The sequence below is a fragment of the Aedes albopictus genome, chromosome 2, assembly GCF_035046485.1.
Source record: "Aedes albopictus strain Foshan chromosome 2, AalbF5, whole genome shotgun sequence".
NCBI lineage: Eukaryota > Metazoa > Arthropoda > Insecta > Diptera > Culicidae > Aedes > Aedes albopictus.
This window is the reverse complement of record NC_085137.1, coordinates 96912758-96939629: the sequence shown is the minus strand read 5'-3', so window position 1 is coordinate 96939629 and position 26872 is coordinate 96912758. Positions and strand designations below refer to the sequence as shown.

Below are 26872 nucleotides of genomic sequence, written 5' to 3'. Positions count from 1 at the left end.
AAAGTCTGCGGATGTAACGGTAACTGCTTTCATTATACAAAACTACGATTTGTAATCTATCATGTCCAGTAAATCATCTGAGAGTTCAGTAGACATAATCAGATCAGTCCGGGTATCCTAGGTCATCTAAACTGTCCTTGAGTTTAGATCCTTAAGTCTATGGTTGTAACGGTAACTTCTTTCACTACACAAAGCTACAGTTTGTAATCTATCATGCCCAGTAAGTCTTCTGTAAGTTCAATAGACAGTATCAGATCAGTCGGAATATCCTAGGTCATCCAAACTGTTCTAGAGTTTAGATCCTAAAGTCTATGGATGTAACGGTAACTTCTTTCATTATACAAAGCTGCGATGTGTAATCCATCATGTCCAGCAAGTCTTCTGAAAGGTAAATAGACAATACCAGATCAGTTGAGATACCCTAGGTCATTCAAACTGTCCTTGAGTTCAGATCCTTAAGTTTATGGGTGTAACGGTAACTGCTTTCATTACACAAAGCTGCGGTTTGTAATCTATCATGTCCAGCAAATCTTCTGAAAGATAAATAGACAGTATGAGATCAGTCGGGGCATCCTAGGTCATCCAAACTGTTCTTGAGTTTAGATCCTAAAGTCTGCGGATGTAACGGTAACTTCTCTCATTATACAAAGCTGAGATTTGTAATCTATCATGTCCAGCAAGTATTCTGAAAGTTCAATAGACAGTATCAGCTCAGTCGGGATATCCTAGGTCATCCAAACTATTCTTGAGTTTAGATCCTAAAGTCTACGGGTGTAACGGTAACTTCTTTCACTATACAAAGCTACAATCTATCATGTCCAGTAAGTCTTCTGAAAATTCAATAGACAATATCAGATCAGTCGGGGTATCCTAGGTCATCCAAACTGTTCTTCCCATAATCGCATAGTCGACGTAACCACCATTCACAATGTCAGTATTCACTAGCTAATATCCATCACATGTTCATAATTGTTACCAGTTTTATTCAATAGAGCACAAGATCTAATCACTAGCTTTATGTCAAAGTGAAAAAAATCCTAAACTTCCCATTTATCATTGCTAAAATTTCGAAAGTGTGTTGAAAACTACAATGGCGCTTACGTCAACTATGCGAATATAGGCAGTGTTCTTGAGTTTAGATCCTAAAGTCTGTGGGTGTAACGGTAACTTCTTTCATTTCACAAAGCTACGATTTGTAATCTATCATGTCCAGTAAGTCTTCTGAAAGGCAAATGGACAATATCAGATCAGTCGAGTACCCTAGGTCATCCAAGCTATACTTGAGTTTAGATCGTAAAGTCTACGGGTGTAACGGTAACTTCTTTCATTAAAAGCTACGGTTTGTAAACTATCATGTCCAGCAATTCTTCTGAAAGTTACAAAAAGTTGTTTTTATCAACTAACCTTCTGTTATAAAGCCCATAATATCCCAAAAACAAATAACAAAGCGCATTGTTTCTCTAACTGCTTTGGTAAGTACAGTGTATTATGTAACACCTTAACGTTGTGACAAAAGCTATTATCACAAGTGTAGACCTGAAGCTATGGCCTCCGGAATAGTGATGTTGATCTGGAATATCTCAAAACTATCTTGAAATGACTCATGATATGCCAGGGGGATTGCAGATAAAAGTCCAAAGTTCATTGTGAGAATAACTACTGTTACTATCAAGAGCTAAACTTCAAGATAATTTGGACGACCCTCAATGTCCCAAAGGTTCATAATAATATATAGAAGACTTCGGGTTGGTCCAGTCACCGCTATTGATTATGAAACGTTACTCAGTATGTCAGATATAGCTGATGTTACAGGTGTAGACCTGAAGCTCTGAACTCATAGATAGTTTGGCTAACCTGGAAGGAACATTCCCATAGTGTCTCTAAATGACATTTGAGATTTCAAAAGCTTTAAGGATCTCAGCAGATTATTCTATGCTATTATTTATGATGAAAACAAATGAAGTTTTTCTTAAAGATTTGAAGAACTTCATTATAGAACAGATTGGACGACCGTGAATGCCCCAAAGGTTTATTACAAAAAAGTAGACTTCAGATTGCTCCAGTAACTGCGGTTAATTATGCAGCGTTACTCAATATAACAGATATGGATACTGTTACGAGTGTAGACCTGAAGTCCTGAACTCCAAGGTAGTTTGGCTGACCTGGAATATCCCTGTAGTGTCTCTAAATGACACTTGAGGTTTCAAGAGCTTCGCGAATTCCAGCAGGTTGTGCAATATTATTATTTATGGCAAAACACATAAAGTTATTCTTGTAGATTTACAGGACTTCATTATAGAACAGTTTGGACGAACCTGAATGTCCCAAAGGGGTTTAATAAACAAGTAGACTTCTGATTGGTCCAGTAACCACTGATAAATATGCCACGTTACTCAGCATAACATATATGGCTGTTGTTACGAGTGTAGACCTGAAGTCCTGAACTCCAATATAGTTTGGCTGATCTGGAATATCCTTGTAGTGTCTCTGAATGACATTTGATATTTCAAGAGCTCCGCGGACCCTAGCAGATTATACAATACTATTATATATGATGAAAACACATAAAGTTGTTCTTGTAGATTTGAAGGACTTTATTATAGAACAATTTGGACGACCCTAGATGTCCCAAAGGTTTATAATAAGCTAGTAGACTTCAGATTGTTCCAGTAACTGAAGTTGATTATGCAGCGTTTTTCAGTTTAACAGATATGGATACTGTTACGAGTGTAGACCTGAAGTCCTGAACTCCAAGGTAGTTTGGCTGACCTGAAATATCCCTATAGTGTCCATAAATGACATAGTAGATGTCAAGAGCTTCACGGATCTCAGTAGGTTATGCAATGCTATTAATTGTGGCAAAAATACATAAAATTATTCTTGTAGATTTGAAGGACTTCACTCTCTCTCTCTCTCTCTTCTTGGCGTAACGTCCTCCTGGGACAAAGCCTGCTTCTCAGCTTAGTGTTCTATGAGCACTTCCACAGTTATTAACTGAGAGCTTCCTCTGCCAATGACCATTTTGCATGTGTATATCGTGTGGTAGGCACAAAGATACTCTATGCCCAAGGATGTCAAGGAAATTTCCTTTACGAAAAGATCCTGGACCGACCGGGAATCGAACCCGTCACCCTCAGCATGGTCATGCAGAATACCCGTGCGTTTACCGCCTCGGCTATATGGGCCCTAAGGACTTCACTATAGGACAGTTTGAAACACCTAGAACATCCCAGAATATAAAATACCTTTTGATTATCTTGATAAAGGCTGAATAGATATATATACACCAAACCCACATCCACATTTAGCTTTTAGAACAACTGGTATGTCAATTATTTCGTTTTTGCAATTTTCATGGTGTTCAGGATGTTCTAGGTAATCAATGAAGTCCCAAATACAAATATCCCGATTTTTCCCTAATAGAGGACTCAATTTTCAATAACTTTGCCGAAGACAGTATTCTGTTTTATCGAATGGGTGAATTTATACAGTCGTTTCTATGTAGGGGTCATATATGACCCCTCCGGCTCCAAAGGGTTAACCCAAAATGACCAAAATCGAGGGGTATGCAAACATTGTTATAGCTCTAACTAACGGGGGGTCCATCAATTTGAGTAACCAAATGCTTTTTTCTTACTTTTTTTGGGCAGGACTTTCAGAAAATCGGCACCTTAAACATTTTTGAAGACAAGGTGTAAATAGTGGGCCGGTCTCAGCGAGAGTTACCCAAGACATATGAAACTGAGAGTGCATATATCTTGTGGAGCGGACCTGGTGTGATGATTAGAACACTTGATTATCACGCCGAGGAACTGGGATCGAATCCCACTCCTGACATACTCACAAAATGTGGGTTCTTCCTCCGGAAGAGAAGTAATGCGTGGGTCCCGAGATGAACTAGCCTAGGGTTAAAAATCTCGTTAATACAGATAAAAAAAAGGTTCTTTTGTAACTTCTTTGGTAATTCAGGAAAGAGTACATTATTCAGAATTGCTTGTATGTCAAAATTCATCAAGTGAAATTACCTATTAATCAGGCTTAAACAACAGTAATAATATTTTCATATAGAACTTTAGAATTTTGAATAAGCAAACATTTCAAAATAATCTCCACTCGCACAGCTCCACTCCACAAATTTTACAAACTCCTCAAAAAGTCCATAAAGTAAGCAACCGCAGTTCATTATCATCTCGTACGCAGCTGTGTAATCCTGTTGCAGGACAAGACGACCATCATCGTCAATCCATAAATCACGTAATTAACGCGCTGCTGCCTGAAAAGTCTGCCGCGGACGTTGGCAAAAAATAGCCAAAATCCGCCGAAAGACGCACCCAAATGTTGTAAAACCAGACAAGATAATTTCATTAACTGTCGCTCTCATTCCACCGAGCACCACCGCAAAACCGGGTTAGACCGTCATCAAAACTTCATCCATCACGAACGAGGTGCAGAAGAGACGAGTCCAAGCGCGTGTCCCAGAACCAAATCTTCTGTCTGGATTTCTTTTTACTCGGACAAAGATTCCGATTTTCATGGATCGTACCTACCCCCCAGACTGACTGACAAGTTACTGGAAAGGAAAAGTATGCGAAATGAAAAATCCCCAACCGCAACCCGATTCTGACAAAATCCACAAACTTTTTGACGGACGGACGACGGAGCTGACGTCGCACCGCGCCACGCCGCGCCGCTTCATTCAACAGCCAGCATAGCTGCGAAGGGTATTTTCGCCATTGATTAATCGTTTCGCGGTTTTTGCCCTCGTGGCATTCGTTCATCATCGCGGGCTTCGTGGGAGGCTTAAAACATGTATTTTTTTTCGGGTATATCTCGTGCGGATTGCTGTTAGTCGGTCGCCCCGGATGTCACATCAGTCCACCAACGCGGACAGAGTCTGTCTGGTCTGATGCGGTGCATGTTATTGCGGTTTAATTAAAAATTTAATGAACTTCCTGCGGCTCGAAGGGTTTATGGTAACTTATTGATTTCCTATCGCCCAAAGTGGGCATCCTATATAGATAAAAAAAACGATTGCAATGATAAAAACCGTTTCAACTGTTGAAAAATACCCTTTTCCTAATTTCCTGTTTTGTGTTCTCTATCCCCCGTATTTCAGTGATAGATGCCCTGCTGGCTGTGCAGGTTACAGTGCCACGAGCTGTGCGGAGAGGAGACAGTGCAGTACTGTACTGCTACTATGACATGGGAGACGAGAAGCTGTACTCCGTCAAGTGGTACAAAGGACGTCGAGAGTTCTACCGGTACACACCAAAGGAAACCCCACCGATGAAGGTGTTCTCCGTGCCGGGGGTGCAAGTTAAGGTAAGGTTGTTTTGATATCTTTTTAATCAGACGGAACAATTATTCGTAGCACAACTACAAACTCGTTATATCAATGTGTACAACTATTACCACGTGACGCCGAAGATGAACTCATTTTCGGCTAACGTCAATCGTAACAAATTCACAGATTTCGATAGTTCCATTGTGGTTTTTGTTTTTGATCTCTGCCTGAAGGATGTGATCCGTGGAGCTGCAGCCCCATAAACTTTTCCTTCCATGTTCGGTTCGGTTCGATCAGGCTAAGGCCGGGGTGGCCTCTACTGTAGGTACATAGTAGCCGCCTCCATTCCACTCGGTCCATGGCTGTTTGCCTCCTGTTCCGCACTCTGCGTAGAGTCCGCAGATCGTCCTCCACTCGGTCGACCCACCTAGCTCGCTGCGCTCCACGTCTTCTTGTACCGGTCGGATGACTCTCGAGAACCATTTTAGTCGGGTTGCTATCCGACATCCTGATGACGTGACCCGCCCACCGTAGCCTACCGATTTTCGCGGTATGGACGATGGTTGGTTCTCTCAGCAGCTGATGCAGCTCGTGGTTAATTCGCCTTCTTCAAGTCCCGTCTTCCATCTGCACTCCGCCGTAGATGGTACGCAACACCTTCCGTTCGAAAGCTCCAAGTTGGTCCTCTGCACGTAGGGTCCATGTTTCGTGCCCATAGAGGACGACCGGTCTAATCAGCGTTTTGTAGATGGTTAACTTCGTGGTATGGTGAACTTTATTCGATCGTAGAGTTCTGCGGAGTCCAAAGTAAGCACGATTTCCTGCCACAATGCGCCTCTGAATTTCTCTGCTGGTGTCGTTGTCGTCGGTCACCAGTGAGCCCAAGTACACGAATTCTTCAACCACCTCGATTTCATCACCGTCGATATGAATTCGGGGTGGCGGGCGCGGTGATTCCTCCCTGGAGCCCTTTGCCATCATGTACTTTGTCTTCGACACATTAATGACTAATCCGATTCACCTGGCTTCACTCTTTAGTCGGATGTACGTTTCCGCCATCGCACAGTGTTTTATTTTGCCGATTTCGTGCGCTTTTTAAACCCACGAGTGATCGCGATGTTGTATTTTGTACAACACGTTGAAAAAATCTCGCTTTTTGTACTCAGCATTAGCGTGGTGCTGACGCAGGCAGTCAACCGCGCGAGTTACGGAAGGTTAATAACGTTTCAACCGATGATTTTAGCGATATAGTTTCTTCGGAGAAGTTTCTACATTAGACAAGGCGCTTCTTTTGACATAAAGAGTTGAATGATCAATCCACCTATAAGTGAGATGAAACAAATTTTTTTTTCGAAATATGCAGATAGACGTTTGATGTCTTCGGCAAAGTTGTGCAAAATGCAACTTTGAACAACTTTGTCAAAGACGCCATAATGCTGAATCTCATACTTTACGAGATATATTGCGTTGTATGTGCATGACCCCTAGAAATCATATATTTCATCATAACTTTTAACCGGGCTTTTTAAGATTTTTAGCGTCCTCTACAAAGTTGTTTGGAATGTAAAAATACATGTTTTTGCTGAACAACGAAAAACGCTAGCTTTTGAAATAAGAAAGTTATTTACAAATTACTGATTTTTATAGGGTAACTTTGAAATCGTGTTACTTTTTTCGGCGCAAAATGGCGCAGAGAACCGTTTCGAATAATGAAAGAACTATATTTCTACTATATGAAAATGGCTTAAACTTTTGTATGCAAGTGTATTCTTTATGTGTCATGGTAAATATACAAACAATTACAAACAATTGAAATTATTTAATAACTTCTTAATTTAAAGAGATAGAATGTCGCAATGTTCATCAAAATTGTGTATTCTTGTATGCTCAAAATCATCTTGCCGTAACTCTCTGCGAGATTCGAAGGGACTCGAGAGTGTCCCTGATACTCGTACTACGCACATCACTCGATCCATCGTCGCCTTGATCAATCAATTTATCCGGGAATCCGTATTCGTGCATAATCTGCCATAGCTGTTCTCGATCGATTGTATCATACGCCGATTTGAAATCGATGAACAAGTGATGTGTGGGCACGTTGTATTCGCGGCACTTCTGTAACACCTGGCGGATGGCGAACATCTGGTCCGTTGTAGCGCGTTGACCCATGAATCCAGCCTGATATTGCCCCACGAACTCTCTTGCAATCGGTGATAGACGGCGGCATAAAATTTGAGAGAGTGAGTATCTTGTAGACAGCGCTCAGTAGTGTGTAGTTCCCGCAATCCAACTTGTCGCCCTTTTTGTAGATGGGGCATACGATACCTTCCATCCATTCCTCCGGTAATATTTCCTCCTCCTAAATCTTGGTAATGACCCAGTGTAGTGCTCTCACCAGTGCTTCTCCACCGTATTTTAGAAGCTCGCGTGGTAGTTGATCTGCTCCAGCGGCTTTGTTGTTTTTCAACCGGCTAACCTCTTCTTGAATCTCTTGGAGGTTATTGGCTGGAAATCTTTCGCCCTTTGCACCTACTCCTAGATCTGTTACCGCGCCACCTTCGGTGCTTGCAACGTCGCCTTTGAGGTGCTCATCGTAATGCTGCCGCCACCTCTCGACCACTTCACGCTCGCTCGTGAGAATATTCCCGTGATTATCTCGGCACATGTCGGCTTGTGGCACAAAGAGTCTGCGCGAGCGGTTCAGCTTCTCGTAGAACTTTCGTGTGTCCTTAGCGCAGTACATCTCTTCCATCGCTTCGCGATCTCGTTCTTCCTGCTGGCGTTTCTTCATCCGGAAGACTGAGTTCTGCCTGTTCCGCGCCTGTTTGTAACGTGCCTCATTCGCTCTCGTACGGTGTTGCAGCATTCTCGCCCATGCTGCATTCTTCTCGTTTTTCAACTGTTCACATTCGCCGTCGTACCAGTCGTTTTTGTGAATCGGAGTCGCGAAGCCTAGTGCTGTAGCCGAGGTACTACCTATGGCGGATCGGATGTCCCTCCAGCCATCTTCAAGTGTAGCTGCGCCAAGCTGCTATTCCGTTGGTAGGGCCACTGCTAACTACTGCGCGTAGTCTTGAGCCACTTCTACGTTACGCAGCTGCTCGATGTTGAGTCGCGGCGTTCGACTTCGACGTGTGGTGATAACTGTCGAAAGTTTTGAGCGCATGCATACAGCGACTAAGTAGTGATCCGAATCTATATTCGCACTGCGGTATGTGCGGACATTGGTTATATCCGAGAGGAATTTACCGTCGATTATAACGTGGTCGATTTGGTTTTCTGTTTGATGATCGGGTGATCTCCAGGTGGCTTTGTGGATATCTTTGCCGGGGAGGAAGGTGCTTCGGACTACCATACCACGGGAGGCTGCAAAGTTTACGCATCGCTGGCCGTTATCATTCGATACGGCGTGCAGGCTGTTTCGCCCGATTACCGGTCTGTACATTCCCGGGTAGAGGCTAATGGCAAACAAAGGTCAAAATAATAACTGGTTTTGCCATCATATCTCGTTTTGCCATTCTTCTGTTATTATGAAAAACTTAAAATGGCAAATCAATAGCAAAATATACAATCATAGCAAATCTTGTCATTGATATGTAATTCATGAATAATGCTAAATAACACATCAATAACAAAAATTACTATCATGGTAAAACTTGCAATGTAGCACCTTTTATAATGAATTGTATAAAATATCAAAACAATAACATAACTTACATTCCTAGCTAAATTTGCCATTATTTTGATATTGTGAGTAATTATTTATAAACATAAGGCACCATAACATATTTTACTTTTAATATACCATTAACTATTATATTGTATATTTCAAGCATAACTTTTCAATTCCCTGTGTGACAATTGTGTGTTTGATTCGCAATAGATTCTATTTGATGCACATCAATTTATGTTAATTTAGAATGCAAACAATTGAAGAGTATAATTTGTAAATAGCTCATAAATAGCTCATTTTACCTTTCTTCTTTCTTTCTACTTTGAAATAATATCTGAATGTACCATTATTTTAAAATTGAATTTGAACAACTAAACCTACCATTATTTTGATCGCCACATAAAAAGCAAAATTTGTTCTTATTCTGTTATCAATAACTCAAAAATGTCATATTTTGTTATTCACCGATAACAGTTAATTTCGGTCTTATGTTGTTATAAATATCTCAATAATAACTTATTTTGTTCTTCAATTTAATCCGCATGCTTTACCATTACTTTGTTATTACAATGGCAAAATAAGTTATTTTTAAGTTTTTCTGCTACCAAAATTTTGTTATTATTTTTGTTATTTTAACTCTTATTTCAAACAAACAAATAACACATTTTGCCATTCAAACATTCTGTTTCAATGGTAAAATTTGCCATTCTTTTGCCATTAAGCTCTACCCGGGTTTCCTCCCTTCCTACTTGCGCGTTCATGTCGCCGACAACGATTTTCACGTCACGCGGCGAGCAACCATCGTATGTTTGCTCTAACTGCGCGTAGAACGCTTCTTTCTCGTCATCAGGTCTCCCTTCGTGTAGGCAGTGGACGTTGATGATGCTGTAGTTGAAGAAGCGGCCCTTAACTCCCAACATGCACATCCTTGCGTTGATCGGCTGTCACCTGATCACACGTTGTCGCATCTTGCCCAACACTATAAATCCTGTTCCCAGTTCATTGGTGGTGCCACAGCTTTGATAGAAGGTAGCCGCTCGATGCCCGCTTTTCTACACTTTCTGTCCAGTCCAACAAAGTTCCTGCAACGCCACGATGTCGAAGTTGCGGGGATGTAGTTCGTCATAGATTATCCTGTCACATCCTGCGAAACCTAGTGACTTGCAATTCCATGTTCCAAGTTTCCAATCGTAGTCCTTATTTCGTCGCGTGGGTCTTTGCCGATTGTATCGAGTCGTATTTTCTCCTATGTTACTCGCAATGGGGATTTTTACGGGTGGCTTATTGGACCTACGCCAACACTCCTGTCTCGCCGGAGGGCCATCGTGCCAGTTCTGTTTAACGTCCAAACCAACACTGGGACGACCACGCTGATGGGGCTGCCACCTTGGATCTAGCTGGGCGTTGTGCAGCGTTTCTTACTCAGCCGCTGGATGCCGGAACAGACGCTGTTTGAGCCGCACCTCCTTGTTGAACAGACGCTCGGATCGTATCTCCTCAATCTAGCTGAAGTCAGAAGGACAACATTGCCCAGGCTGCACTACCAGCTAAGCACACAACTCTTAGCTGGCGGTCTTTGTCATCGCTTGACCCGTGGAAGCATGAGGTAGGAACTTGTGAGGACCAGAGCTATATTGGACGCTCTCCTTATCGACTCACCGTTTTGCAGCCCATGTGTCCTCTCATATGTACCACAAATGTGTGCAAATAAGTTCGGTAATTATGAATGATTCCATTCTATGAATTGGTTCATGGACAAAAACTCCCTAAAAGAATAATGGAAAGAATATTATTATTAAGGTCAAATTTATGATTTGTCATTGCATTCCATCTTACGTTTAGTTCTTTTTCAGTTCCTAGCCTGAAGCGTGAAGATCTAGCCTGGATCTTTTCCATCAATGCGGTTTCAGTGCTGTCATGGTAAAGTCAGTGCTGGTTACACAAAATTTCCAATCTTCAGGTATTCTGGGAAAACCCCTCCAATAATTATTTTTTCACGTTTTTTTTCTGTACTCAAGGAAATTTTTGTAGGAATTCCTTTCGTGTATTCAGCAAGAATTATTTTTAAGACTTCCCCAAGAATTATTTTATAATTCATTATTTCATCTCACGCACTACTTTAGAATTTTGACACCGATAACCTCCAGGAAATCATCTAGAATTTCCTTACAGGATTTATCATTTTTTTCAGAATTTCCATAGAGTAAAAATATTCTAGAAGGATTTACTAAAATGATTTCAGAAAGAATTCCAAAGATTGCTCAAGGTATCGCTTTAGCATTCATTCCACTTTTTTCCTTGAAAATTTATCCAGGAATTTTTGCAGAGCTTCTTTCAGGAATTCTTCCAGGAGTTCTGCTTGGGACTTCTTTAGGAGTTTCTCAAGATATTTCTCAAAAAAATCATTTCAAACCATTTTTTTCATCTGAAATTTCTTCTGCGATTCTTTAGGAAAATTCTTCCAGGAGTACTGTATTTCTTCAAATATTTTTGAAAGAATTTTCTTCTATGAGCTTTTGTCTATGGAATTTTTTGCAATGATTCTTCAAAAAAAAAAAATGCAACTTCTTGAGATTTCTAAACAAGGATGTAAAAATTCTCATACAAATTTGTCTAAGGGTTTCCTTTAGAAGTTTGAATTTCTTTTCAACATATCGTTGAAAAAAGAAGTTGGAATTTCTCCAGAGATTATTTCAGGTATTGCTCCTTACATAGAGGGATTCCCTCAGGCATTTATATAGAAAATCCTCTAGAATATTCTCAAAAGAATCTTTTGCATGCTCCTCTGGGGATTTCTCAAGAAGTTTTTAAAGGTAGGGTATCGGGATGCTTCGTTGGCATAGTCCCCTCGTTCGGCCTATCTCAACGTTAACCAAAAACTCAAACAAACACGCATAACTGGATATCGGAAAAGCTATACGCCAAACAACTGTAACATTTCGTTTCAATTTGAGCACTTTGGAGCATTAAAATTGAATGAAAATCTCACTTTGTTTAGCTTTTGTAGACGCCATGATTCTTCGGCTTAGTGGGTAGTCTATACACATGATTATAAATGGCATGATTCTGGAACATTTCGAACTGACTTTTCAATAACTGAACATTTGATGCGACGGCCAAAGACGCTATTTTGAAGTTGTGTATTTGTTTTCAACGAATAATAACTATTTTACAAATTGAATGTGGGCCGAATATTGGGGACATTTTTTTCACTATGTACCCAAATCTTGGCCCATCAGTAAAGTGACGTCAAAAACGCCGATAAAGTGACGTCACAACATTGATTGCGTAAGAACCACAAAGAACGAACAGGAAGAAAGATTTTGTGTGCGGTGACTGTAAAAATATAACACAAAAATAGGGTTGCGTTGTTTTCGTTACTAAATTAAGAAAGAACTTTAGTTTAAGTGATTTATTTATAATTTTTTGAAAATTTGGCTCCAAAAATGTAATTTAAAAATAAGATGGGTGAACAAACAGAGATAATACTTTAGCAAAAATATTGAAAAATTAGATAATTAGTGGTTCTAGGCCAATTTTTGTACCATAGACCAACGTTGCATACCATCGCATCGAATCTTTTCAACTTCTTTAAGTAAATTTTTGAATATTTACCTTATTTAACTTCCAAATGATGAAACATGCATTGCCTTGAGTGTGTAATAGGGTCAACATATTATTTCTAGTGCTATTGATTCATGAGTTATGGTCAAAATTGTCAAGGCGGCTTACAAATTAGGCCAAGAAATGGTACATATACCCTATTCAGGGAATGTTTCTATGAATTCCTTCAGAGGTATCTTCTAGGAATCCCTCAGGGATCTAGGAGTTTTTCAGAAAACCCCCCATGGATCCCTCAGAAATTCTACCTTTGTCCTTCAGAACTTAGTTCACAAATTTCTCTAGTAATCCATCCAGAAATTGCTCAATCAATTTTTCCTTCTCTGGAAGTATGCTAGCGGGGGTTTTCGGCTTCCAGTCTCTATGTAATCATAAACGGATATTGGTTCAACACCTGACGTTTCGGTCACATATATTGTGCCTTTTTCAAAGGATCTGCAAATTGGACAGGTTTTAACATAGGTTTTAAGCATAATTCTACATAATCTTACAGATACAATCCCTCCGTTTACTCGTGAGGTTATGTATGTTTTAAACATGGTCGGGGTTCTGCTAAACCGAACCAAAGACCATTTTTTGAAAAATTGAGTTTTCTTTACCATTGGATGAAGAAATTGATGATCCTCCTTCCATGTAAAAATGCAGTAATTCTGACAGCTCTTCGTGGAGTAAATTCAAAATTTCTGTTTGGCAGAACATACAAAAAATAAAATTGCATCCAACCAGAGTGAACTGTAAACCATTCCATAGAATCAGCGAAATGATTTAGTGTTGGTCCAGATGAAGAACATTTCAAGTTATGCTCATCACCGTCAAATTTCTGACTTCCAACCGACTCATAGTAACAATCTGTAGGAGAATTGAACACGTTATTAGAAGTACGGATGTTGGAGGACACAACTATGTTCGGATGGTGCTGATCGCCATTTTTCCAAATCACATTCAGCCAGACCGAACCAAATCCACTGCATTTTAGAATCTATTTATTCTCAACAATACAAAAATTAACTGGTCTTAAATACCTGCGTTATGTCCAAGGAGAATACATTTTACTAAGGTGGCGCAGATAAACATTGCAAACCACTGGTTGTCTCTTCCATTCTTCTGGTGTTCTTATGGAACTGAAATAGTGACGTCACTATTTTAGTTGCATAAGAACACCAGAAGAGTGGAAGAGACAACCAGTGGTTTGCAATGTTTATCTGCGCCACCTTAGTAAAATGTATTCTCCTTGCGTTATGTCGACACACCTCATACTGATAATTTAACACAGAAGCCGTCATTGAACAACAAGGCTAATAAGAATAATAAAGCTTGAAAAAAATCAAACACTTGGTTCGCTTTGGCTGATCGAAAAATGGCGTTTTCACGAAAACCATGCAAGAGAAGAATGTTTAGAACTTGATTCAGACTTAACGACTGACCTTCAGCTAAGTAAAATGACCTAGAGGTAACGTGCTTGGTTATCACTTAAAGGACCCAAGTTCAAATCACTTCAATATTTTCGAATTTTTTTTTGTCTTAGTTCACTTTGGCAGATCATTTTCATGGTTTTCTTAGTAGAATAACTAGCCACAGAAGTCCAATGTCGCGACTGTTCGTGTGACTAACATCTAGTTTGCCACGCCCTTAGAGCGTCAGCAGCGGTACTAGAAGTGTCAAGTTAATTTTGTTTACCATAACAAAAGGTCCTCTACAAGGTGAACACTTTAAAATAGTAAATTATTGCAATTAAAGTTATTAAAACAATTAAATAAGAAAACTGACTACAGCGCCATTGGAGTTCTAGTGTATTTCTATTGTTTTCTTCGACCAGTATAAATTTGAAGTACACAAATTGCTCCATTTTCACATCTCAGGATCTCAGGACATGCAAGGACATCATTTTACATAATCACTCTTGCTCTGTGCCTGCACATGCACCGCCTATAAAAAAACATAGGTGGGAAGGGCTAAGCTGGGAGGGCTTCCGGGGCTTCCGCCGTTCATATTTCAAACTATTTTGAAACCTCCATGCTTCCATAATATACGCGTCCTCTCTGATTCATGTAAAGAATTGTGAGTGATATCGATTTGAATTTCATAGACGATGAAAATTCGAGTTTTTTTTACAATCCGAATGGTTTTCTATGAAACTAAGAAACACAGCCAGCCACACTGAACTATAAACCATATTCCAATGTTTTTGTTCAGCCAGAGTGAACTGAGTGCGAAGTACTGAAAAATTAAATGTAATTATATCAATGATTTCAAATAATTTACATGTATTCTTCGACTCTGATGATTCATAAAGGCTTGTAAGTTACATGTGTGTGGAAAAGTTTCAAAAAATCTTAGCTGTTGTTTATTTGTGAGTGGTTGAACTTTAAGCTTAATTATCTCGGAATAAAGTTTTTGGCGCTTAGTTCGGTTTAGCAGAACCCCGGCCACATAGTCGCACGTCTTCACTTCACTATAACGAGAAAACAGAATTATTCGGGTACCAGTTTCCGAAAGAGGTATATAAACACCCACGTGGTTGAGTTCGTTGGTTGGCGCACTTTTTCAAATCTATCAGTATCTGTTTTACCTCCTACGATCTACCTCTTACCGGCGGCGTCACTTTCGCGCCAGATTTCGATTCTGTCTGTTTCTCGTTATAGTGATGATCGCTATTGTGCGCCTATTCCTCTGTTCTTCTATGTGTTGTGTGCTGTGTCGTTTTGACTGTGTGTAATACCCCTGCGTACGTGCCGCTCAGGTTTTCGGTGTCAGTTCGTTTGTTAACAGTGTTTGGTGTGTTCAAGATGTGGCATGACTCTAATATGGCTAAATTCTGTTTTTTGTTGCTTGAGTCTAATACTTCTACATTATCTAACAGAAAATTGTGGTTGTTGGTGATACAGTGATCTAGTAGCGCTGTTTTCTCTCTCAGTCTTGCCATCTCATGATCCATCTCGTCTTTCCCCGCTGCTCGTAGTTCCTCCAGTTTGTTGATCGTCGATCGGTGACCAGACACACGATCTTTCAGTCGGCACGATGTCATACCTACATAGCTTGCCCTACAGTCTGCACACGGGATTTTGTATATCACGTTGGATCGTTGGTTTGCCTCTAACTTGTCCTTCACTCCTGGTATTATGGATTTTACAGTCTTGCGTTGTTGTGGACAAATAACCACTTCCGGATAATCCACACGGAGGGTCCGTTGAATCTTGCGGGTGAGAGTGCCAATGTTGACGATCGACCGGAATTGCTTGAGGCGATTGATCAGCGGTTTCGGGTAGTCGTTCTGTCGCAGTTGTTTGTGGACAATCTTCTTCGCTGCGGCTTCATCGACGTTGGTGGAGAAGGTTGTCCACAAACAACTGCGACAGAACGACTACCCGAAACCGCTGATCAATCGCCTCATCAACCGACATCGAGAAAATCCGTCCACTACAGCGCCGCCCACGGATGCTGAAAACTCGAAGCAATTCCGGTCGATCGTCAACATTGGCACTCTCACCCGCAAGATTCAACGGACCCTCCGTGTGGATTATCCGGAAGTGGTTATTTGTCCACAACAACGCAAGACTGTAAAATCCATAATACCAGGAGTGAAGGACAAGTTAGAGGCAAACCAACGATCCAACGTGATATACAAAATCCCGTGTGCAGACTGTAGGGCAAGCTATGTAGGTATGACATCGTGCCGACTGAAAGATCGTGTGTCTGGTCACCGATCGACGATCAACAAACTGGAGGAACTACGAGCAGCGGGGAAAGACGAGATGGATCATGAGATGGCAAGACTGAGAGAGAAAACTATGCTACTAGATCACTGTATCACCAACATCCACAATTTTCTATTAGATAATGTAGAAGTATTAGACTCAAGCAACAAAAAACAGAATTTAGCCATATTAGAGTCATGCCACATCTTGAACACACCAAACACTGTCAACAAACGAACTGACACCGAAAACCTGAGCGGCACGTACGCAGGGGTATTACACACAGTCAAAACGACACAGCACACAACACATAGAAGAACAGAGGAATAGGCGCACAATAGCGATCATCACTATAACGAGAAACAGACAGAATCGAAATCTGGCGCGAAAGTGACGCCGCCGGTAAGTGGTAGATCGTAGGAGGTAAAACAGATACTGATAGATTTGAAAAAGTGCGCCAACCAACGAACTCAACCACGTGGGTGTTTATATACCTCTTTCGGAAACTGGTACCCGAATAATTCTGTTTTCTCGTTATAGTGAAGTGAAGACGTGCGACTATGTTTAAAACATACATAACCTCACGAGTAAACGGAGGGATTGTATCTGTAAGATTATGTAGAATTATGCTTAAAACCTAAGTTAAAACCTGTCCAATTTGCAGATCCTTTGAAAAAGGCACAATATATGTGACCGAAACGTCAGGTGTTGAACCAATATCCGTTTATGATTACATAGAGACTGGAAGCCGAAAACCCCCGCTAGCATAATACCAATCACAGTCGATCCCCTTACACTTCTCTGGAAGAACTTCCACGTGTTTTCACGACTGTTTTCTAGGAATAATGGAAGTATTTCGTGAAGCATTTTGCTGCGTCCACTGATCTTATTCTTTCCGACACATCTGCCAGTCATTGCCAGTCCGTTGGCATTTCTCAAGTCACGTATAGTTACACGCATGGTTTACATCACCTGCGCCTCAAATGTCTAGCACTGCTAATTTGACCACTGGGCGTTCGTACACCCCTCCGAATACCTTTTGAACCGATGCTGATCTCACTCTGTCGCTACCACTATGGATGGAAATAACCCGGTGCTTGGACCAGGAGTTCCGTGGATGCTCTGGACTCACTATCACCTCGACCGCCTTGACTTTGCTGAACCATTTTGTTGCCTCTTGTGATATCTGGTAGATAATCGCGAACCCAACGCCGTCAGAAGATATTTGCCTCTACTTGTGAGGCACGGTATGAACGCTTCAACGCCACCGCACTGTCGTCTGGACATGATGCCGGCTTAAGACCGCTGCATGATTCTCTCTGTGCCTGGAGATATAGTTCGATGCTTGGCGCAGTTCCGTGCTGGATGAATGGCCAATATCTAAACACGAAAGCCGCGCTACGAACCAACCTTTTCCAGCTGGATAAGTTCTCCACGATGATACATGATTTTAACGCTATAGTGTGGTAGAATATGTTTGCACGCAGCTCCCCCGTAGTAATCATTTCAGTTGTAACCGGTTCAATAGGCCATTTCACATATTTCTGCCACAAAAACTCCCTTAACCCTATGGTGCCGGAGGTAGCATATACATGACCCCGGTGATGAAACCGAGCATTAAAATCGTTTTTGTTGCCAACTAGCTTACGGCAGCAGCGACTAAGCAATCCGGCTCCAAAGGGTTAAACCATCGACTTTCGCTACCGGGAACTGGCAACGTTATCTTTTGTTTGGATTGGATTTGGATTGGAGATGGGTAGTGACTTTGCGGTTGTTTCCAAGATATCACTCACAACGGAAGGCTTCTTCTTCTTTTTCTTCTTTGTGGCTCGACATTCTCACTGGAATTTGGCCTGCCTCTATTCAACTTAGTGTTTTTTGAGCACTTCCACAGTTATTAATTGAAGGGCTTTCTTTGCCTGCCATTTAAGTTTTCAACGTATTGAGCTTGGTGAACCACATGGCCCAAACGTCATCACCTGCATGCCGTAGGTACTTGCTGCATTCGTCGAGTTGTCTTTTATCCCTTACCTCGAATTTGCCGAGAGTGCTTCAGTTTTCCAGATTAACATTGTATTAAGAAAGATAAAAATTATAGAAATGTAATGGGTGATGTAAGTATTTTTTCAAAAGTTTTTCCAAAACTAACCTAGAATTCACCCACAAAATAAATGAAGAAGTCCAGGTGAAAATTTCTTTGTAATTTATAGAAAAAAAATTGTCACCTCAATCGCAGTACTGTTACAAACTTGTCTGATATCTGATTCTATTTACTATCTTCCGTCACTACATTAAACCTGATTCACAGCAGACCTGTTCATAACGGATTACACATATTTGAATACATACTTCCCTGTAATGAAAATAATCCTCTAAAATATCATGTAATCCTTTTCGTAAATATTAACTACAAGCGTAACACCATACACCCACTCATAAAAAAGGTCTACATGGTACCCTTTTCGGTCTCACCAACAAGTTTCCAACCACCCTCCAGCTGGAACATTATCACATCCCTTCAAATTGGCACATGAATCCCTTGTCCATTTCATCAAAAACCACTAGCTTTTGAGAGCTTTCCACAACTCTACATTGTTTTAGGGTCAAGCCCCTAAGTATGGTCGTTTATACATATATGCAAAAAAAACCTTCGGTCCTTGGCGTAGGCAACCCGTCGTCGATGGAAAGGGCTCACAATGAGCCGGCATTAAAAGACAATGAAAATGAGTATCATAAAGCAATTATAATATCAACTCTGCTCCAATGCCTTCGGGGTGCTGCTGATGCTGTTGCTGCTGCCGTGATGGCCTAGCAATCCCGATGAGCTCTATGCTCCGAAACTCCGAAACATCTAGAGGGAACATGTAGGTAGGAGCAAGTGGAGTGTTCATTTCAGCTCTGGACGATGATGGGAAGGATAAGATCCAGGACCGCCCCGGGTAAATCTCCGCTTATACTGGTGGTGGCGGTGGTGGTGGGTGCTTTGAACTGGATGATGAGAGACGGCTGGCTGATGGCTGCATTAAGCATGCGAACGGGGAAAAAATATATAATAACAGAAACCGCAATCTGGTTAAGGAATTTTAAATATTCCTGCTAGTCCATAGGAGCGTAGGAGATGAAAGTAAATGATGTTCATATGATTCCGTGTTCATGCTAGAGATCAAGGGGTTGGCAACGTTGTCGGATTGAAAGGAGCAACAGGGGTTTTTTTGCTTATATTTTGTTTCTCTTGAATATATAGTCGGTGTTAAGACAGACCAGACCAAGTAAAAAACTTAAGGAACCTTTTACGAATTATTTATTCCAGGTATCTCACGATAAATACCTCCAGCCATTGAGTGTTCTCCACTAATACAAAACAGGTTTTACTGGTAAAGGGTGTCCGGAATCAAATTGCATCACGGAAAACAGTGCATAACTTTTAAGTACATGCATCAAAATGACTGATTTTTAAACCAGCAACAGCTTATTATTTGTTGAAGATGCCATCAAAATGTTATTAGAATCGGTTTAGTATTGATGGAGATATCTCCAAAAGAGACAAACCAGCCAAGGGCTAAAAATCTCTATAATATAGCTAAATCAATCAATCAAAATCATATCTCCAATGCGAAAAATTTGAATTTTGTTTAGAACCTCTTTTGAACCTATTAGACTTCGATTTTTTGCTTGGGCGACACTGTGAGGTGACACTGACTATGAGACTGAAAAATTTCTCAATTTATCTGAGGGCTCCCAGCCCATATTTTTTTTATCGAGAACCACGAGACTCTTGGAATCCAATTATTGTAAATTTGAATGCTGTTGGTCGACAGAACTTTACACAAGTTGCAAACATTAAACCTCAAAAGTCGAACTAGTCTTGATTGCGTCTAAGGATATTGCTTTTGAATGATGATATTGTACCAAAACGTCGATAATTTATTCTGCTGAAACTTGTCCTTCAGCTTAGCTTCTGGGTCTATGCGGTAGTGATGAAAACAAAAATAGTAGATGTAGAAAAGGTAGTAACTATTGGTTCATTTATTTTGGTTTGGTATATTTACGTTCAATTTTCCCCTCAATTTTGGGATTTTGCGCAAATGTTGTGAAGATGAAAAGATTCTCCCAAAAGTAAAAACAAAAGTAGAAACGCTGAAACTTAAAGAAAATAAGATGCACCCTTGAATATAAGATTTCATTGAAGTATCGTTTATCAGAAATCCAAAGAGGGTGCAGTTCTTCCTAAAATATCGCATCACTACCACTCTGACAGTAATATCTACCATCATGGGACGTTCCATCTACAACACCACTATATGAACATGTCAAGCAAAAAAAACTGTTCAAACATGGAAAAAATGGATTCACTCATCCTTTTCTTCAGCTCAGACATAACCACATCCACAGCTTTCTCGTTCCTCACCCACAATTCCATAGCGCCTCACTTCCTCGTGTTCGTTGGAACATTATTGTACATTCGAGCATGTACAATTTGTAGCGTAGAGATGGGGATGTGGTAGCAGTTGGAGCCATGCAACGCAAGAGGAACAACTTTGAAACATAAATTCATTGTGGTTTTTCTGGCACTCTCTGCTCGGTACTCCTCCCCGCACCTTGTTGCCGACCAGCTGGCAGTCGTATGTGCTAGAAGGAGCCGGGTATTAAAAGCACCATGAGGATTAAGTGTACAAAAGTTCGAATTTTCAATTCAGACGCCCGCAATAACGTGCAATGTGCTTTGCTTTGCTCTTTCTATGCTTTGCCTTTGCTTTGCCTTTGCTTTGCCTTTGCTTTACCTTTGCTTTGCCTTGGATTTGCCTTGGCTTTGCCTTTGCTTTGCCTTTGCTTTTGTCTTTGCTTTGCCTTTGCTTTGCCTTTGCTTTGCCTTTGCTTTGCCTTTGCTTTGCCTTTGCTTTGCCTTTGCTTTGCATTTGCTTTGCCTGTGCTTTGCTTTTCCTTTGCTTTGCTTTGCCTTTGCTTTGCCTTTGCTTTGCCTTTGCTTTGCCTTTGCTTTGCTTTTGCTTTGCCTTTGCTTTGCCTTTGCTTTGCCTTTGCTTTGCCTTTGCTTTGCCTTTGCTTTGCCTTTGCTTTGCCTTTGCTTTGCCTTTGCTTTGCCTTTGCTTTGCCTTTGCTTTGCCTTTGCTTTGCCTTTGCTTTGCCTTTGCTTTGCCTTTGCTTTGCCTTTGCTTTGCCTTTGCTTTGCCTTTGCTTTGCCTTTGCTTTGCCTTTGCTTTGTCTTTGCTTTGCCTTTGCTTTGCCTTTGCTTTGCCTTTGCTTTGCCTTTGATTTGCCTTTGCTTTGCCTTTGCTTTGCCTTTGCTTTGCCTTTGCTTTGCCTTTGCTTTGCCTTTGCTTTGCCTTTGCTTTGCCTTTGCTTTGCCTTTGCTTTGCCTTTGCTTTGCCTTTGCTTTGCCTTTGCTTTGCCTTTGCTTTGCCTTTGCTTTGCCTTTGCTTTGCCTTTGCTTTGCCTTTGCTTTGCCTTTGCTTTGCCTTTGCTTTGCCTTTGCTTTGCCTTTGCTTTGCCTTTGCTTTGCCTTTGCTTTGCCTTTGCTTTGCCTTTGCTTTGCCTTTGCTTTGCCTTTGCTTTGCCTTTGCTTTGCCTTTGCTTTGCCTTTGCTTTGCCTTTGCTTTGCCTTTGCTTTGCCTTTGCTTTGCCTTTGCTTTGCCTTTGCTTTGCCTTTGCTTTGCCTTTGCTTTGCCTTTGCTTTGCCTTTGCTTTGCCTTTGCTTTGCCTTTGCTTTGCCTTTGCTTTGCCTTTGCTTTGCCTTTGCTTTGCCTTTGCTTTGCCTTTGCTTTGCCTTTGCTTTGCCTTTGCTTTGCCTTTGCTTTGCCTTTGCTTTGCCTTTGCTTTGCCTTTGCTTTGCCTTTGCTTTGCCTTTGCTTTGCCTTTGCTTTGCCTTTGCTTTGCCTTTGCTTTGCCTTTGCTTTGCCTTTGCTTTGCCTTTGCTTTGCCTTTGCTTTGCCTTTGCTTTGCCTTTGCTTTGCCTTTGCTTTGCCTTTGCTTTGCCTTTGCTTTGCCTTTGCTTTGCCTTTGCTTTGCCTTTGCTTTGCCTTTGCTTTGCCTTTGCTTTGCCTTTGCTTTGCCTTTGCTTTGCCTTTGCTTTGCCTTTGCTTTGCCTTTGCTTTGCCTTTGCTTTGCCTTTGCTTTGCCTTTGCTTTGCCTTTGCTTTGCCTTTGCTTTGCCTTTGCTTTGCCTTTGCTTTGCCTTTGCTTTGCCTTTGCTTTGCCTTTGCTTTGCCTTTGCTTTACCTTTACTTTGCCTTTGCTTTGCCTTTGCCTTTACTCTTGCTTCGCTTTGTTGTGCTGAGCTGGGTTGCTGAATGTCTGAGTAACGCTTTCCACCCCAATCCTCCCCCTAAATGGGGAACCATTTTTTGCCTCAACTGTTTTAGCGCAGAAATCTTTTCACCCCGAAATGAACGCTCAACACCAGCAGACAGTAGCGGAAACGAGTGGAGTCCAAAATTAGATTAATAAGCGAGTGAGATTGAAAGTTTTTTGTGTTGTTGAGGGCGCCCTGCCTAGACCGACCGAATGAGAAACGGGTAAAATTTAGCTGGGAGGCAGTACGTACTATGCCAGAGGAAACCGAAGAAAGCTGGCATTTTTCGCATACGTGAAAGATTTATGGCGAGTGGAATTTATCGTACGGAGCAAGTTGGTCGTATTTATTACACACCCACGATGAGCCCTGATGATATTGTCTTGGAGGAGTGGAGTTTGAGATTTGGAGGTAACGTTGTATGACAAGTATTATTTAAGAAGCGATGAGAAAAGACGATTTAATTCAACATTTTTAAGTTCTTCAAGATTGAAATGGGTCTTAGATTCTGGATTTTGTTTTTCCGTTCAGGTGACATTTGTGGAAATATCGCAACCTTGGTATTTAGTGCATGTTGTACTACTCCAATACCATTGAGAGGCAATGAAGCATTAATTCCTTTACAGTTCTTGTTTTGTAACCTCAGAGGCTCAAAGCGAATGCAATGAAACGGTTCCGTTTTCATAGGGATTTGAAGCCCAGCTAAAAGGCCAAACTAATAAAACACAAACAGTTTCATTTTAGAGAAAAAGAAACGATGGTACTGATATTTATCCAGCTTCTTCTTTAGTACCAAGACAAAAAAAAGTGGGCTTTAGGCTAGTTGCATAATTCTGTAAAATTAGAGAATGTGTTGCACAATAAGAATTCACGAATTAAGTTGAATTACTAGAATTTATCAGGGGTTAACTGGTTAGTACGCAAATACAGGAACGTGAAACATGTTTGTTTTCCTAACATCAAGTGTAATTACGTAACGCTCAAGGGGGAGGGGAGTTTTGTCGAGTGGGTTTTCATACAAAAAAGCGTAACGGAGGGGGGATGGGGGTCGAAAAATGTCGATTTTAGCGCTACGTAATACATGATCGTCGTCATTGTGCCACACTCAAAAGCTATCAGAACAATAGCGTCGACCAGAGGAAAGAAGAAGCGCGGTAGAGAAATTCATTCATCGCAGGAAAGCATGGCTGGGAAGGATATGTGTATGTTTTATGAAACTGTCATTGGCGCGTGGCACAAGACTGCGCCAGTGCTCACCATGTCTGAACTAGCAGGTTTTTTAACCTTTGTTAACCTTGTTACGACAGACCCCTCGTTGCGACAGTGCTGTCCGTACGTAACGGGATATTGCGGTTAACTTCAGGCGAGCTGTTGGCTGCGAGCTGTCAACAGGGCAGAACAGAAAAAGTCACGTCGACAGAAAAACAAACGTGGACAGCTTTTCAAATTGTATCTCTAAATTGGGTCTTTAAAAACTATTCCTGAAACTTGAATTTAGTGGTTTAGCATTGCACCCTCATAGTGAATTAGTAATTCAACGTTAAATGTAAGATTGCATATACTTTAAATGAAATTATAATCAAAATAATGATAAATTAATAACCTACATAGATCTAACCCACGTCAGCAATAAAGAGCGATCCGACGACTCACCTTATTCATTGTCGGTCTACCAAATTTGTAAGTAGGAACCAAAATACAATAACATTGTATGACTAACAATAAACATGAATTATAGCTTGAAACATACAGCAACAAACTAGGCGTTTGCTTTCGAGAGTTGGACAACACCCACAATATACCCACCGTACAAACCTTATACCTATTTTTCATACAAATTTGCATGAAAGTCTCATTTTCGGTCAATTTCTCTCTAATACAAAATGTATGGAAAAATTTTCAACTATAGAATATTTTGAAACCTTATACAAATGAAAAGATAGCTTGAATACCTACAAATGTTTGGTGGAAAGAAACCCGATGTACATTAAATTTTTATAATCTGCTGGTTCAGACATAGTGTGTGTCAATGACCGAGAATGGAATTTGCTGACTGACTAAACAATTGAGGCAGCCAGCTAGAAGGAGTACTTTGAAAGTCTATTGAATGGTACAATGTTTGGACAGGATTAGCATAGTTGATTACGGTCACCAACACTGAATGAGTTTAACCCTCCTAAGATGTTAAGTATTTTGCATCACGATGGCGTAGGGCACGTTTAGCGTGCCTATCTGGGTCATATAGAACCCTACAAGGGTTATGAAAGCCTCCAAGGAGCTGAAAAACAGCAAGGCTGCTGGGACAGACGAAATCCCGATCGAATGCCCCATGTACGAAAGTGAGCAGAGCGGAGCTACATCCACCAGACTCCACCAGAAATGGGAGGATGATAATTGCCCACCAGTGAATTGGATGATTTTATGCACAATTTACAATAGAGGGCATAGATTATAGTGTGCCAATTGCAGAGGAACTACTTGCGTTAGGGCTATTACTCAGCCAATACAGGGCAAGCAAGTTCAAAAGTTGTACTCTATTGGCACGCAAGTCATAAATAATAGTGCTGCATTGTTATGTTATCCTGTTCAACAGACTGAGACGTCAGCATATATCAGGGTGGGTTTCGTGAAAACCAATCAACGATGTAATAAATGTTTGTCCTGCGAATCATTCTGGCTAAATTTTGAGAGTATAACTTGCTGACCAGTGGTGTCATCGAAGTTACTTCAAGTTACTCACGGTTACTCAGCTCTTCAGATTAAAAAATGTATACTTCAATAACCTTTTCGAGATTTCCAATTTTGCGTCCTCATTTATGTAGGTATGTATTCATTTTTATATTGGAAAAGTCCAGGAAAGTTTTTAAAGAGATATGGAAAATTTTGTTTTAACCTTCCCCATTTAAAAAGAACAATTATCAATGCATGGAAATTGCTTTTAAATACTTCCCGATCAGGCCGATGCAAATATTTGATTTGTTTTACCCCTCCCCCCCCCCTCCCCCTTCAAAACTCTCAAAATATTGAAGGGGCGAAAAAAAAGGCGACCGATGACTCCATTTTGAAAAGAAAAAATGTTTTCAAGCAACAATTTTTCAATAGTTGAAAAATATTTGGATAATTCAAAAATTTTCAATTATTTTTTTCTTTTTGCCTTTCTCGTACACTAAGTGTACTGGAAAGGCTATATGTTCACTCCAAAAATGACTTTTCGATAGAAGGCCCGGAGGGTCGAGTCACATATACCAATCAACTCAGCTCGACGAATTGAGGTGATGTCTGTGTGTATGTATGTGTGTGTGTATGTGTGTATGTGTGTGTACAAAAAAACTCACATCACTTTTTGGCAGTAAAGCTGAACCGATTTAAATGACCGACGGTTCATTCGACGGGGAATCTGGTCCCATTGTTTCCTATTGAAAATGGTTCGGATCGGTTCAGCCGTTCCGGAGTTATGGCCATTTAGGTGTTCCGGATCGGTACCCCAGGAAGGGGCCAGATATGAAAACGCTACAAACCCATCCATGCGACACATCAAACTACGGCATTTTCGATAACTTGATGAACGGTAAGCAGAAAAATGGTCTCAGACCATATCTGAACCGGTTGTGTCCCGGAACCGGTTCCGGGTGCCCGCCGGAAGTGGCCAAACATAAAAGTGCACTAAACCCATGCATGCAGCATATCAAACCGCAGCTTTTTCGATACCCTGATGAACAATAAGAAGGAATACATTCTCAGACCATATTGGAACCGGTAGTATTCCGGAACCGGTTCCAGATGTCCCGCTGGAGGTGGCCAAGTATAAAAGTTAACCAAACCCATGCATGCGACATATCAAATAGTGGCTTTTTTGACATCCTGATGAAAGGTAAGCAGGAAAATATTCTCAGACCATATTTGAACCGGTTGTGTTCCGGAACCGGTTCCGGGTGTCCCGCCGGAAGTGGCCAAATATGAAATTGAACTAAAACCATGCATGCGACATATCAAACCGCGGCTTTTTCGATAACCTGATGAACAGTAGGCAGGAAAGCTTTCTCAGAACATATCGGAACCAGTAGTGTTCCGGAACCGGTTCCAGATGTCCCGCCAGAGGTGGCCAAGTTTAAAAGTTAACCAAACCCATACATGCGACATATCAAATAATGGCTTTTTTGATATCCTGATGAACAGTCAATAGGAAAATATTCTCAGACCATATGTATCTGAACCGGTAGTGATCCGGAACCGGTTCCGGGTGTCCCGCCGGAACTGGCCAAACAAAAAAGTGAACCAAACCCATGCGACAAA

At 41.0% G+C, this 26872-nt stretch overlaps 1 protein-coding gene and 1 long non-coding RNA gene across 3 annotated transcripts in view; both read left to right on the top strand.

Annotated features, from left to right (window-relative positions):
* Positions 1–26872, top strand: part of LOC109419778 (uncharacterized) — a 399312-nt gene that overhangs the window by 289117 nt on the left and 83323 nt on the right. For both annotated transcript variants that reach the window (XM_062850104.1, XM_062850103.1), the window contains exon 3: positions 5117–5322. In XM_062850104.1, the coding sequence (XP_062706088.1) occupies positions 5117–5322 (206 nt within the window). The remainder of the gene's footprint in view (positions 1–5116; positions 5323–26872) is intronic.
* Positions 15949–17064, top strand: LOC134287677 (uncharacterized). Its single transcript, XR_009997442.1, has 3 exons — positions 15949–16751; positions 16814–16881; positions 16938–17064. It is a non-coding gene; the product is annotated as an uncharacterized LOC134287677 (long non-coding RNA).